Source organism: Balaenoptera borealis (genome assembly GCF_965194805.1).
Source record: "Balaenoptera borealis genome assembly, chromosome: 8".
Lineage (NCBI taxonomy): Eukaryota > Metazoa > Chordata > Mammalia > Artiodactyla > Balaenopteridae > Balaenoptera > Balaenoptera borealis.
In genome coordinates, this window is record NC_138865.1 from 57,889,269 (window position 1) to 57,904,599 (window position 15,331).

General features: G+C 34.2%; 1 protein-coding gene across 6 annotated transcripts in view; it reads left to right on the plus strand.

Moving 5' to 3' along the window:
* Positions 1 to 15,331, plus strand: part of PSIP1 (PC4 and SRSF1 interacting protein 1) — a 73,325-nt gene that overhangs the window by 50,851 nt on the left and 7,143 nt on the right. For all 6 annotated transcript variants that reach the window (XM_082401671.1, XM_082401674.1, XM_082401675.1 and 3 more), the window contains 7 exons: positions 468 to 606; positions 1,692 to 1,796; positions 2,585 to 2,647; positions 7,356 to 7,452; positions 8,852 to 8,927; positions 13,100 to 13,328; positions 14,267 to 14,385. In XM_082401671.1, the coding sequence (XP_082257797.1) occupies positions 468 to 606; positions 1,692 to 1,796; positions 2,585 to 2,647; positions 7,356 to 7,452; positions 8,852 to 8,927; positions 13,100 to 13,328; positions 14,267 to 14,385 (828 nt within the window). The remainder of the gene's footprint in view (positions 1 to 467; positions 607 to 1,691; positions 1,797 to 2,584; positions 2,648 to 7,355; positions 7,453 to 8,851; positions 8,928 to 13,099; positions 13,329 to 14,266; positions 14,386 to 15,331) is intronic.

Genomic DNA, 15,331 nt, shown 5'->3' on the forward strand with positions numbered 1-15,331 from the left:
ACATATAATATACCTTATTGACAATGTTTTATGAGTTGTATAATATTCCAAACTACTTTGTAGTAAAACAGTATTTAGAATGCATTTAAATGTATAGATTAATGCAGTCTTGTGACATTTCTTTTTTTCATTTTTATGCATTTTTATAGTAAAATTTGTAAAATTATTATAGCAAAATTTACCATTTTAACCATTTTCAAGTGTGCAGTTTAGTGGCATTCAGTACATTGACATTGTTGTGCAATTTGTGTGTGTTTTTAAAATTAGGATTATGGATCTATGAGTTTGTGACTGAATTTAATAAAAGCATTTGGAATTAGATATTATTTGTGGCTACCTTTAATTTATGATTTTTAATGCGTTTTAGATTAAGAATTTTTGATAATTGCGTTCATAGAGTAGTGCTATTTAATCACTTATATTTGAGATTGCTTTACACTCACATTTCCCCCCCCCTCCTTTTTTAGTGCTTTTTTAGGCCCAAAGGACATATTTCCTTACTCAGAAAATAAGGAAAAGTACGGCAAACCAAATAAACGAAAAGGCTTTAATGAAGGTTTATGGGAGATAGATAACAATCCGAAAGTGAAATTTTCAAGTCAACAGGTGCGTCATATTACATAAAATTTAGTTTAGTATTATTTACTCAGTTTTGGAGAATAATCACATGATTATGGTGGTGTGATGTACTCTGTGTTCCCAGCCCAGACATCCCCAGTGGCACATTGCTGTGGTTTGGTACAAGCGTTGATGCCCAAGCCTATACAAAAGAAACAACAAAAAAAAAATTGGCCATCATAATTTATAAATATTTCTATCGTGCTACAAGTAATTTTGGGCACATTTTTTATATACCTTTATAATTTGTGGGTTATCAGCATTGCCTTTTTTTTTTTACAGAAAAGGAAATGGGTTTACAGTTTAAAGACTTGCCAAAGGAAATAGCTAGAAAGGTGCACAGTTTGGATTACAGTCCCTTCATCTTGTAGATTGGGAGCTTTACGCTCACCTCCCAATGTATGCTGTGTTGCCTCTGGTATTCATCGTTTTGGTTGGTTTTATGAAAATCTAGGGACCCTAGGTTACATGCTTAAGTATCTCTCATATGGGGGTACTTTTAAAATTTAATGATTACTGGACTCTCCCACTCAGTGTCTGTTAAATCAGAATCACTTAAGTTTAGGTCTCAGGAATCTGCATTTTAAATAAACTAAGTTTGAGATATAGATCAATAAGAGTCCTTAAAGTTGTGATATATATCCTTTGTTAAGGCTGTTCGTCTTAGAGTACATAGATTAGCTTCTTTATCTAAGAATATTTCAGTAGTTGAATACGGTGTAGGTCTGTGCTCCTCTAAATCACCTTACGTTGTATCTTGTTGGGCATTTTCCGCTTAGAACATCAGAATGGTATTCTTTGTAATTGTACTTTTAATTTCTGCCTCACCATTTTATCTGCTGAGACTGTATGCATCAATTGCAGGAATATAGTTCCATGTAAGACTTTCCTAAATAAAATAGTAGCATTTAAAACTTTTCAAAATTGTGTATATTAAAAGTATCCTGTGCAACAGAAATGAGGGTACTTTTCTAGCTTTCTTACAAACAGGCCTTGATTTTTTCATGGGTACAAAATTTTAAAGTTGGCGTAAAATATTATTTTGTGAAACTAATAGACTTGATTGTTCATAGGCATCAACTAAACAATCAAATGCGTCATCTGATGTTGAAGTTGAAGAAAAAGAAACTAGTGTTTCAAAGGAAGATACTGACCATGAAGAAAAAGCCAGCAACGAGGTGTGTTTAATTTCTCTTGCATTCTAAACCCATTTTGTTGAAAGGAAGAATTGTAAAATGAGTTGATTGTGGCACAGTAGAAAGTAATCTTTAAAGTAGTTGAGTAATGAATGGGAAAATATTAAAGGCTTATTTCCTTGTGTAAATATTAAATATGGTATTGTAAAATAATTTTTGCATCTTTAAGATGCATGGATATTTTTATTTGAAGTTAGTTTGCTGTGCAAAATATGAGGTACAACTAGGAGAGTCGCTTACTGTTTGTTAGGAATATTTTTAAAGTGAGGTATTGTTGGATGGATGTACGGGAAAGGATATTGAACCGAATTTTTAAAAACCTAGATTGATTTCCAGCTCTGTATTTGATTATCTGAGTGGGGATACTCATTTAGCCTTTCTAGGCTTCATGAAGTTGTTACTTGATCTCCAGAGTCCCGACCACCTCTTAACATTCACAGTCCTAAAACTGAGGATTTTACTGTAGAAAGAGTGTTTTGTAAATTTAAACAGACAAACCTCCCAGTGTACGAGCAAGTGTGACTTCTATATTTGATCAGACAGAGGAAAGCATTTTTTTTTAGGTGAAGATACTGGTGATTACTTCCACTTTATAATGAATTAATGTTAAGACTTTTAATGTTTATAATTTCAAAGGTCAGAGAAGCAAAACAAGTTTCCGTAGTACTTTTAGTGAAATGTGCTTGTGATTTTTAATTTAAGAAATTTTCTTTCAGTCATGGCATAATTATCAATTTCATCTGTTGTGTATTTTTTTTTTTTTTTTTAAGGATGTGACTAAAGCAGTTGACATAACCACTCCAAAAGCTGCCAGAAGAGGGAGAAAGAGAAAGGTAATTCTATTGCTTAACCACAGAGATCTTAAAAGAATTTTTATTTTAGTTGGATTGAGGGAGTGTAGATAATGAAATGGTACTATTTAATTTAGACTTAGCCCTTCACTCTAAGTCCTTTAATTTTTTTAAAGGATAGGTTATGTTGTTCACTTATCAAAACTATGTTCACTTATCAAAACTATCTGTTTCTTTTCTTAGTGATACAGCACCCTTAAGTTGAATGGTATACAAAATAAAATGCACCAATTTTCATTCCTTTTATGATGCTGTCTCAAGTTTTCTCTATAAAATGGATAATATATATACTCATAAGACTGTTGAGAGAATTAAATGAGTTAATACATGTAAAATATTTATAATAAATCCTGGTACATAGTGCTTTGTAAGTGTTGTCCATTATTATGTTGTTATTACTTTACAGCATTGTTGCATGAAATGAGAGTATGTGACAGTTTAGGACAAAGTACCTCTTATGCTTTTAATTAGTGTTTCTTCTTCCCTATGTGAAGTTTTGTTCATCATACCTTTTCCTGACCTATTTATGTCTCAGACTGTTATTATATGACAAAGCTACAAAGAAAACTTAAGAGTTCAGTCTTTAAAAAAAATTTTTTTTGTAGTATTCTGAGTTCAGTGTCTTATAAGGAAGTAAGATGAAAACAAATAATTACAGTGGCTTTTTATTCCCTGTGGGGTGTGTGTGAAGGGGCTATGATAACTTTAACAAGATTTTAAAAGGTAGGCAGAATTTTAGTCAGGCAGATGAAGGAGGAGGGGAGGAGCATGTGAGGCAATTACAGAGGCACAGAGAAAATTTTGCTTCAAGCATTTCAAGTATTGCATTTCAGTATTATCAGACCATAAAGTTTGAGGGAAACAAGTACAAAAAACCCCACTGTGTTACCCTGAAGAACTTGAACTTAGAGAAGTGGTGGGAAGCCATTGAATCACTTTAAATTTCAGGTACTTCTCTTTTTAAAGCAGTGTGAATGATGGGGATTGGACTGGAGCAGTGAGACCAGTTCACTGATAAGTTCATTCAGAATTTTGGTACTCACTTCACTGGCCCAGACAGAAAATCAGCGGCGAATAAGGAAGATAAGGTCTCTGTTCTTATTAAACTTATATTTTTGTTGAGACAGACAATAAATACATAAAACAAGAGAATTAAAATGGGGAGTCATGATTGGGACTTGGTAACTAAATTATGAAAGGCCTTTCTAAAGAGTTAGCATGACATTTTTAGTGGTGTAGATGAGAGATAGGATTTTAAGAGCACCTTAGGAGGTAAAGTTAATAGTTGATTGGAAGTGGGTGTGAAGTGAGGGGGAGGAATCTAGGATGACTCAGGGTGTTGGCTTGGATGACTAGATTATACACTGAGAATGCAGGAGATGTTTTGGGAGCAGAGGCATGAGGAGGAGGATGTGAAACACCTTTGAGAATTAGACTGAAGATACATATTTCTCTGACACCAAAGGGGGAAAAGGTAGAAGTTACAGCTGCAGTCTCTGACATAAAGATAGGATTTAGATAGGTAGTCAAGGGAGAAAGTTTACTGAGAAGAACGCAGAAAACCAGAATCCTGAGGAATTATAATGGTGATGAAAGGCTGGCTTGTAAAATTATGGCTGAGAATGAACTGTCAGGAGAAAAATCTAAGAGAGGATATCAAGCTAAACAAGGGAGGAGAGAATTTTAAGAATGAGGGAGTGGTTAGTAGTGTCCTGATGCAGAAGGGGTCCAATAACATTTGACAATTAGGATCCCCCAGGATACGTTAAGGTCAAACGGTAAGAACAGATGAAGTAGGTTAAAGAATAAAATGTTTAATGTTAAAATTACACTGTGCTTTTGAAGTCTTTGAAGGGGAGGAGAGAATGCAGCAACAAGGATTTGCATGGTTAAGGGAGGGTGTTAAAAGTGACAAAATATAATAGAGGCTTTAACACTTTTTCTTTGCGAAACCAGGAAAGATCAAAGATGTGGAAAGAGTATAAAATTACTGTAAGTTAAGAATAATGCTGGGTGAGAGAAAAGGGAGGACACATTTGAGGGAATTGACTTGATGGGAAAGAGACGGACATTTCATCTTTCTTCACATTGAAGGGAAGGGTGGGCAAGACTATTACAAACTTCTAGGAAGACTTGGAAATTATGGGAATCCCTTCCTGCTGGCCTCAGTCTCTCCCTTCTCCATCACCAAATTCAAAGCAAGACTGCATGTGTGGTGTAAGGCAGAAAGAAAGGATTGAAAGTTTATGCTAGAGGGAGAAGGAAAGGGCATGACAAAAGACAGGGTAAAGGATTAATGGATGGCTTTGAGATCACAAATGAAGTTGCATAAAATGAATGCATGTTTGTATAATTTTTTTTCAGCAGGGCTCAGCAGCAGGGAAAAATAGAGCAGGGAAGGTAGAGTTTTATAGTAACTCGCTGTTGGAGATTTGTGGGACAGGTGCAGCAAAACAAGAATGCAGATGAATAGTAGTTCCATGAGGTTTTTGAGGGATGGGGGGGGCCTTTACGTAAAGTCACGAAGGGAGTAGAGCTAGAAAGTGGGGTAACAAATGGGGAGAAAATTTGTCAAAGGCTTAGAGGTCTCAGTGAGATAAAATATGGAAGAAATTAATCTAGAGTCAATATTTGCATTTGAGATATTTAAATATATATATATTTGAAATAACTTAATAGTCCTTTCTCTAGATAAAATATTTCTTATTCTTTGAGTTAATATTTTCACGAGGAATGGTTTGACTTGCATGATTTTGCTGTAATAGTCAATATATGTCTATGGAAGGGCTGTATTTTTGCTTCGTATAGTGTTAGTTTATTTATGGCATTAGTTATCGATGACCTTGTTACCTCTTATTGGTATCTCCTCAAAGAGATTCATACCTGTAATTCTTATGCGATGTCATGATTTATTTCCAAAAGTTGAAAGTGTAATTGAAGAGGGGATTTTTTTGCACTGAAGAGTTCATCAGTTTGAACTGAATTTTGGAGAACTTTTGCCCTCTTAACTGCTCACCCTCCTAACTCAATAGAAGAGCTCTCATACAGTCTTGGGTTCTCAACCTTTGGTATAAAAACAGATGCCTGGCTCCCTACTCCAGAGCTATCATCAAATCAGGATTGGGGCGGGGGGTGGTCTGTAATTCCTAAAATTAGAAATACAACTTGAGCTAATGTTTTTGAAGCAATTTTTGTAATGTTCCTTGAGAACAATTCAAGGGTTACCTTAGATGAGTTTCTTGACTTTTAATAATGCTTTGAATATATATTTTTTAAAAATTTTTATTTATTTATTTATTTATGGCTGTGTTGGGTCTTCATTTCTGTGCGAGGGCTTTCTCTAGTTGCGGCAAGCGGGGGCCACTCTTCATCGCGGTGCGCGGGCCTCTCACCATCGCGGCCTCTCTTGTTGCGGAGCACAGGCTCCAGACGCGCAGGCTCAGTAATTGTGGCTCACGGGCCCAGTTGCTCCGCGGCATGTGGGATCTTCCCAGACCAGGGCTCGAACCCGTGTCCCCTGCATTGGCAGGCAGATTCTCAACCACTGCGCCACCAGGGAAGCCCCTACATTATTATATTGCAATTACAAAGGCAAAAATAATGTTTGAAAACTAAGAACAAAGAAATGGATAAATTCTTAGAAGTGGGATTGCTGAGTCAGATTTGCATATTCTGTATTGCTGATATTCATAATGATCAGAAATGTATTACCAGTTTATTGATTTGATCACCATTAATCAATATATGAATAATTCTCCACATTCTTACCAAAATTGGGCATTACCTCGTGTTTGCAAATCAGATTGTTGATTAAAAGATTAAAAAAATTTTTTTATCAGTAAGGTTGGATTATGCAAGTTTTGGCATGATGCTTTATTGCCTTTATTTTTACTGAGCTAGTTCAGGCTGAATTCTAAATAATTGGGGGTGGGGGAGCAGCTCATAGTAGTCCTCCCATTCTTCTCTTTGTTCTCTTTGCTATTTATTTATTTTCTTTTCGATTATGATGTTATGTTTGCATTTCCTTTCTAATTGGTGGTTATTAACCTTTGTTCTACTCTAATGCTTGAATTGATTAAACTGATTCTCATTTGGGGCTATTGTCTCATTACCTGGGGCATTATAGTTTGCAGAGGGTCATTGGGATTTCTTTATAGTAGTAAATATTTTATAGAAAATAACTCCTAGCGAAGAACAGCAGATGTCTCAGTTCAAAAATAAAACATGTACATATTAACAAAGATAAAGAATGGAAATATCAGCAACTTAATTTCTTGCCTTTTCTAACATTAATTTAGGTTGTACATCATAAGTATGCAATATAAAGTGTTAGCATTTTGAGATACTCAATGAAAGTACATTTATAAGCAGTGTGTGGGATATTACAGTGTAATTACATTATACTTTAACATTTTGCATCAAGAATATTCATTTTATTTTTATAAATGACTTTTTTAGGTTGAGAATATCTAAAAAGTGAGTTTTTGTTTCCTAGTATTACTCACTAGAATTATAAGCTAAATTTAAGGATATCACTCTGATGAGTCAACTGTTGAAAAATAATGAAGATCAATATATATTACACTTGTATTTGAACTTGTTATCCTGTAGTGGCACGTTTTTGCCATTGAGCTAAATTTGGAATACCTACTATGTGCTAAGTAAGTTAATTTAAATCTTTGTGATTCAGGCAGAAAAACAAGTAGAAACCGAGGAGGCAGGAGTAGTGACTACAGCAACAGCATCTGTTAATCTAAAAGTGAGTCCTAAAAGAGGACGACCTGCAGGTAGGATTATTAATGTTTAAAAAGCTGGCTTGTGATTATTATTCTAATCCATTAAAGTGTTGTACCTCAGCTACTTTGGAATAGGTGAATAGGTACTTGGTTATGTGTAATATATAAATTTCAAAGGAGATAAAACATTAAGGTTTCTGCTCTTTGTAATAAAGTATTTAAATTTGAAATAATTGCTTGAGACTTTTTCATTTTGTTTTATCCCCATTACATTTTCCTTTAATAGCAGCAAATGAGGCTGTGGTGAGATTTAAAATCCATGAATGATGGGTTTATTTTACCTCTTACTTTAGAAATATTAAGCTTTCCAAATGGAATCATAATGAAAACAAGAGATAAACAGCATTTGAATAATCAAAGCTATTAAATTATTGCATTCTTTCTTTATTAGGGCCTGTACAATATGCAGATGTCTTCAGCACTGCCTATTTAAAGTATTTTCCTAATTTGGCAAATAGGAAATAGTTTGGAAGGATGTGTCTCTAATACAAAGTAAAACAAAAAAATTAGCCAAAATAGAGCCAATTTTTTTTTCTACTTCATAACATAGCATTCTGTTTTCTTTTTTTTTTGGCTGCGTCTGGTCTTAGTTCGACATGCGGGCTCTTCATTGCAGCACATGGGCTTCTCTCTAGTTATGGTGCGGGTTTTCTCTCTCTAGCTGTGGCATGCAGGCTCCAGGGCTCCTGGGCTCTGTAGTTTGCAGCATGCGGGCTCTCTCGTTGAGGTGTGCTAGCTCAGTAGTTGAGGCACGCAGGTTTAGTTGCCCCATGGCATGTGGGACCTTAGTTCCCCGACCAGGGATCGAACCTGCATCCCCTGCATTGGCAGGCAGATTCTTTACCACTGGACCACCAGGGAAGTGAAGTCCCATAACAGAGGATTCTTAATGAAACAGGATAAAATGAGTAATACCCAAAAAGAAAAAAAAACAATTTACCTAATTTTTACTTTGGAATTTAATAGTGTAATGGATCACATTAATGGTGTTGTTAGAAAATTCAATGAATTTTGATAACAAATTTTCAAATACGTGAGCATACATATACAAATAATACTGTAATATGTATATGAATGTTGAATATGAGTGCTGCTATCTACTATAAAGTTGAATTTTGTGACATTCCTATTAAAACAACAATGAGGGATGTTCTTTTAATCCCTCAGCCATACTAAGGACAGATTGAAAATACTCTTGATTCACCTCTGTAAATTTTCTGCTGTTAACTCATTTGAACCACTGGAGGATATGATTTTTAAAACCTAAAGTAATTGTTATCTGTAATAAACTGATATTCTTAGTATATATCATTTGTAACTTTTATATGTGAGATCTACATCTTAATGGGAAAGCTGGTAGTTACAAAATTTTTTTTCCTGTGAATGTTAGCTACAGAAGTCAAGATTCCAAAACCAAGAGGCAGACCCAAAATGGTAAAACAGCCCTGTCCTTCGGAGAGTGACATGTGAGTATAATTAGTTATGCAGTAAATGAGACATTTCACTTTCAATATGTATAAATTTCTTTGCATTTTTACCAGTTTTATTTACAGGGTGTTTGTTGCTATTACTATTTTGTATTTCTAAGAATTATGAGCAAAACAGCTGAAAAATAGTTTTCATTATATAAAAAGTTAAAATTGATAGGGAATCAAGAAAAATCTGATACGATTATCATTTCATTAATCTAAGACATTTTCTTGTATATTAGGATATAAGATACTTGGATAATGCAGGGTAAAATTTATAATAGTTCCCTTTAAGGGAATTTTTAGACAAAGTATTTTTGAAGCAATTTCCACAAATCTTGCTCCTCCAGAATAATCTTTATTTAAAAAATAATAACACAACATTATTTTTGTAAATTTAAAGTTTTAAAGTATTTTGGAATGATAACTAGTTATTAACAAAATAATCAGTTTTTTTTTTTTTTCTTGCCATCTTTCTTTTCCATTATGGATCTTGTTTGTGTTGGCTTTTCTGGGTAGAAACTTCACCAGCAGGAATGTATATTCAGACAAAGAGGGCAAAACTTTGTAGCTATTGTGTTTAAAGATTTTATAGAAAAGGCTTAAGTGAGTATGTCATTTAAGAATGGATTTACAGTGTTTTGAATGAAAATATTTTATTGGAAATTTCAGTTATAGAAGTGTTGGTACTTTTCAGCCAATATATGTTTAAAGAGTTTTATTTTACTGCCAAGCTGTTTAAATATTCTTGAAAATAGTGGCCAAAAATTACAACATGGTTTTAGCTACTGTAGTGAAATTAAGAAATTAGGTACATGCATGTGAGTTTATGTTTTTAAACATACCAAGTAAATCTCACTCATCTCCTCCCCAAGATGTCTTTTCTAATAAGGGCATCAAGCATCAAGTCTAGGATTTTACGATCAACATAAGGCCTTGATCTAGAGACTTAGGAACTGAAACACAGGTTATTTGCTCCCCTCTCCCTTTTATATATGCACATTGATCTGGGAGGGATAGAGAACCATAATAAATACTCCCAAGGAGAAGATTAAGAGGCACACAGCAGTCATTGTTCCCCAGGAAATATGGAATTCTGTTGGGAAAATATTGTGAGATCCCCCTGTTTTAGATACAAGGAATATTTCCTTGATTAGGTACGTCCCAATTTTCCCTGAGAGTATCTTCCTAGTCCATTTCTCTCCATGGCTTTTGGCTGATTCTTGGACTGGAAAGTATTAACCCTCCTTATTAGCTGAGCAGCTTTCTTATTCTGCTTTCATACTTTAGGGAGTTGGGCCCAAGATTCCTTTTTAAATCTCCATTAGTTTCTCTTAATGCAGGCTAGCGTCCCTTTTGGTAGTAATACTACTTTATTGTTAGCATGTGTCTGTTTAATTCTAGTCAGCTTCATGTGCCGTGGTCTCACTCATAAGACTTCCCCAGACATGCTTATCTCTTTATACTTAACTAAAAGCACTTTTGAGTTTATAGGTTTTCCTGAAGACCTACTCCCTGGTTTCTTTTTCATAGAACCATTTGTTCATCAGAAGGATCAAGGTATCCCAATTTGAATTCTTAAGGAAAGGCTGGCAACTTACAACCTTGATTGGATCTTTGACTCCAGTCTTTGTCTGAATTTGAAAATCTTTTACAGGATGGAAGTGACTTTCAACACTGAAATGCATGGAATTTTTTTCTCCTTCCTTTGTCGTTCTATTATTTTTTGAACTTACCGCTTTCTTGAAGTACCCTATCAAATTTATGTTGATAACAATCAACTCAAAATGCTAATATTCTATCTTGAAACCTCTTCACCCAGAGCCACAAGTTCACTGAACAAGTTTTCTCTCCAGTTATCACAGATGACAGTTTTACCCATTGTATGTTAGGGTTTCAAATGCAAAGCAAGTGTCAAACGTTTTAGGTTTTGATGGACAACCCCAAAATACCAGCAGCTTACAATACTTATTTTTCACTTGTGCTATATGTAGGCTGGGCACTGGCTGTTATAGCTACTCTCAGCTTTGTATCTGGGCAAAAACTTAGTGGAGTGTAGAGCAAAACTATGTAAGCTCTTCTGAAACTTAAGCTCTCCATCATGAGAACAGCGTGTATCTGCTAGTGACAGCTTCTTTGCAGTGGGTCCTGAAATGACAAGACAGTGGATAGAGTCCGGAAAAGCTGAAACCATCTCATAATCCTCATGTAAAGTAAAAATATTTGTTATAAGCCACTGAGATATTTTGGGTTGTATTTGCATTAATTTTTTGCTATTAACATGTATTTATAATTTTGTTTAGTCTTTTAATATGTGTTTCCTATTGTACCTATTAAAAAGGGAATTATCACCATGAGGTCTGTTTTTCATGGAAGATGGTAAGGAGGGAGGACCATTGGGAAAAGACTTAATTGCAGCAAGCAGTGATAGTTACGTTTATGAGAGTTCTCTGCTTTGACACTGTTTTAAAAACTTTGAAATAATAATCCCATTTCTTAAAAACTTAACGATACACTTTTAAATCTACCTTTAAAAAAGAAAAACAGCTGCATGGTATTCCACTGTGTATGTATCATAATTCTTTTTTTTTTAAAATATTTTAATTAATTAATTAATTTATTTTTGGCTGTGTTGGGTCTTCGTTTCTGTGCGAGGGCTTTCTCTAGTTGCAGCAAGCGGGGGCCACTCTTCATTGCGGTGCGCGGGCCTCTCACTATTGCGGCCTCTCCTGTTGCGGAGCACAGGCTCCAGACGCACAGGCTCAGTAGTTGCGGCTCACGGGCCTAGTTGCTCCGCGGCATGTGGGATCTTCCCAGACCAGGGCTCGAACCCGTGTCCCCTGCATTAGCAGGCAGATTCTCAACCACTGCGCCACCAGGGAAGCCCCTGTATCATAATTCTTAAAAGTTTATTTCTTGTATGGATACATTTTTTTAGACATTGTCATCTGTCGTTTTGTACATGTGCAAATATATTGGTTAGAATACATTGCTAGAAGCAGATTTGCTGGGTTAAAAGGATATTTTTATTTTTAATACCTGCCTCTTTGCATAGGGGTTAACATTTTGGGGGAGACAGTTTGTCAATATCTATTAAGAGCCATGGGAATCCCTTTCATATTTGATTCTCTATTCCCATCTCCACAAAATGATCATTATTAAAATATTTACCCCCTTGTGGAAATACTGAAGAAAGTTAAGGGATTTTACTTGCCTGCTTTTTCTTCCATCGATTAAAAGGATGAAACCTATATAACATTTAAAAATAAACATAGCCAATGGTAGTTATGTGACAAAAAATTTCTAAAGAAATAAAGTGATTTTTTTTTTTTCTTTTCCAATTTAATAATCTTAAGGGTTCAAGGAGGCAGTTGTCTGGTAGGTCAGTGGATTTGGAATTGAGAGATTGGGTTATTTGACCTTTTGCACCATCATTTTCTCATTTCTTAAATGGAATGGGTTGGACTAAATGATCTGGGGTCCCTTCCAGCTTTCAAATCCATTGATGTAATTATATAATATGTGTAAATCTCAATGAAATTCCTTGAACACTGTAATATTAAGGTTAATTGGCCATATATTTTACCATTATATGCATCAGTTGGGAGCTTTTTACATTGCAAAGCATATTTCTTTAAATTTTAAAATGACCGTATTTCACCATTATGCAGTTCGATTCTGCAATTGTATTTTTCCCAGCGTGGCTACTTTTTAAAACATTATTTACTTTTATAAATATGTAGAATATGAGCTCCATAAAATCTAGGCATCTCACACATCTTATACACTGATGTTCCCCAAAGTCAAGAACAGTACCATGGCATATGAGATAGTACTCAATATTATTTTTAAGTGAATGAGTCACATTACAAAAAACATGGAAAACAAAGGGAAAAAAAATCACTTTTCTATTACCCTAATGCCACTGTAATTTTTCTATCTTCTAACTTATATTAAAAGGATGTTCTTTTCCTTTTATGATTGGTTGATAATGACACTCCATTATATTTTACTTAAAGATATTTAAAATTTGTTTTTAAATAAAAAACAAACTACATGTAGCTTATTGTTATCCAGAGTACTTACTCAATTAACTCAGAGAGGTGGTTGAATGACAAGTACTAATGATACATAAAAGATTATTTTTCATTGTTGTGCCTGTGAAATAGGGTAACTGAAGAAGACAAAAGTAAGAAAAAAGGGCAAGAGGAAAAACAACCTAAAAAGCAGCTTAAAAAGGATGAAGAGGGCCAGAAGGAAGAAGATAAGCCAAGAAAAGAGCCAGATAAAAAAGAGGGGAAAAAAGAAGTTGAATCAAAAAGGAAAAATTTAGCTAAAACAGGGCTTACATCAACCTCTGATTCTGAAGAGGAAGGAGATGATCAAGAAGGTGAAAAGGTAGAACATTTGCATATCAAATAAAATATTTGTTCTATTTTTAGCTTCCTATGTAGTTCTTAATCTTTAGGAAAGTTTCAGTATCTTTATGAAAGTCTATAAATGTGATTAAAAGTTAAAATGAATTTCTTTACCTTTCTGAATAAACTTGAATTACCTGTGTTAAGAAGCATATTTGAAACTTTATTGTACATCCCAAGTTTATCTTACCTTTTCATAATTACATGGAAATTAAATGTCACATGATAAATTTCCAGTAACCCCACCTACCTATTGACAGAAAAGGTAGGAAAGTAGAGAATTAAGCCAGATAGGTTGTGACCAGTGAAGACAGATGTAAAAAGGTACATTTATACATAGATTTTTATTATTTACCTCAATGAAATTCTTAACACTTCAGGCCTATTTAGGGTACATTTTATTGGTGGTACTTTATTTGAATACAGCAGTTGTTTGGGAATTTCATTAAAGCTATACGTTCTTTTCTGTATAAAAACACAAGTTTTGTGTATAGCCTTGGAAATCTACAGACCCAGGTTGTATAGGTCTTTCATTTATGTTTATCTAATTTATTAGTACTTCAGGAGCCCAAAACTAAATTCGGTAGGTTGAGCAGGTACTTGTCAGTAAACAGGTACTGAAGTCAAAGTCATAGTGCAGAGGCAAATAGCCTGAGGTACTTCATTTTAACCCATCTTAACCAAAGCATATCATTCCTATAGCAGTGCAGTAAATGGATTATAAATCCCAAAATCATCAAGGGGAAAGTTAAATTTAGATAGCAACAATGTGTAATTCTGAGGGTTTTTTTAAAATTAGTAATTTATTCATCCCTTAAGAAAACTAGTTGCTTCTTTTCTCCCAAGACTGTAATCACAGAAGCATTAGTCACTGACTTGATAGTTAACTAAAACCATCCTAATTCTCAAATAAAACAGAAGAGAAAAGGTGGAAGAAACTTTCAGACTGCTCATAGAAGGAATATGCTGAAAGGCCAACATGAGAAAGAAGCAGCAGATAGAAAACGCAAGCAAGAGGAACAAATGGAAACTGAGCAGTAAGTATTTTCTTTTTCTAAATTTCAATTTCTTTTTTTAAGCTAGCATGAAATGTTTAAACAATAGAATCTCATTTTCCAGACTTTCTGAAGCCTTTTAAAGAAGTGACTTTTCCATTGTGTTAGAAAAATGTCCTTAGTATATGATAATCATGTTTCAGGCTTCATTCTTTTCTGAGTAAAGAGGATGAAATTTACTGAGATAATCACCCTGTGAATTATTTTTAATTTAAACTGAAAGTGCAGATAGGGCTTAACTGTTAAGTGGCTTTGTAGAAAATGTCCTTATCCTCTATTTTCTTGTATAATATTAAATAGAGAAAGATAATAAATTGGTGGAGAAAGAATGAAAGAAATACCCATATTTGTCATACCACCAGCAGCCCTCCCCCAAAAGACCAGCAAAAATAACAAAAGCACAGTTGGAAACCCAAGAAGCCAGTAAAAGAAAATTTAAAGGCTGACAGGGTTTGCATTAGATGTGTGCAATAAATCAAGTTCAAGCTAAGAAGTTTAAGGGGAATTTTTCCCCTTTAAAAAGTTTATTCTATAAAATAATTTTATAAAAGGGAAAATAGCAGTGCCAATGATGATTAGGCTTCATATGTTTATTACATTTGTTTTCCTAGTTACCTTTAGACTGTCACTTTTGAGTTCTTTCTCTGAAAAGCGTTTCTTTCTTTGTGAAGCGTCTTGCATTATTCTGACTAAACTTTGTTTTTTTGTTTAGTGAGGAGGTGATTTTTAAAACATGCTCTAGGTCACTAAGACAAACTTAATAATAAAGTGAAATTCTTAAAACTATTCTTAAGTAATTTTGTACTTTTTTTATATATAATAAATCTGTAAGCCGAAAGTCTTTCTTGATAAGTATAGCGTTTGACCATCTGCTTTCTTAGTTTTTTTGGAGGATATATAAGCAGTTTTAGCTACTTGAGGGAGTAAT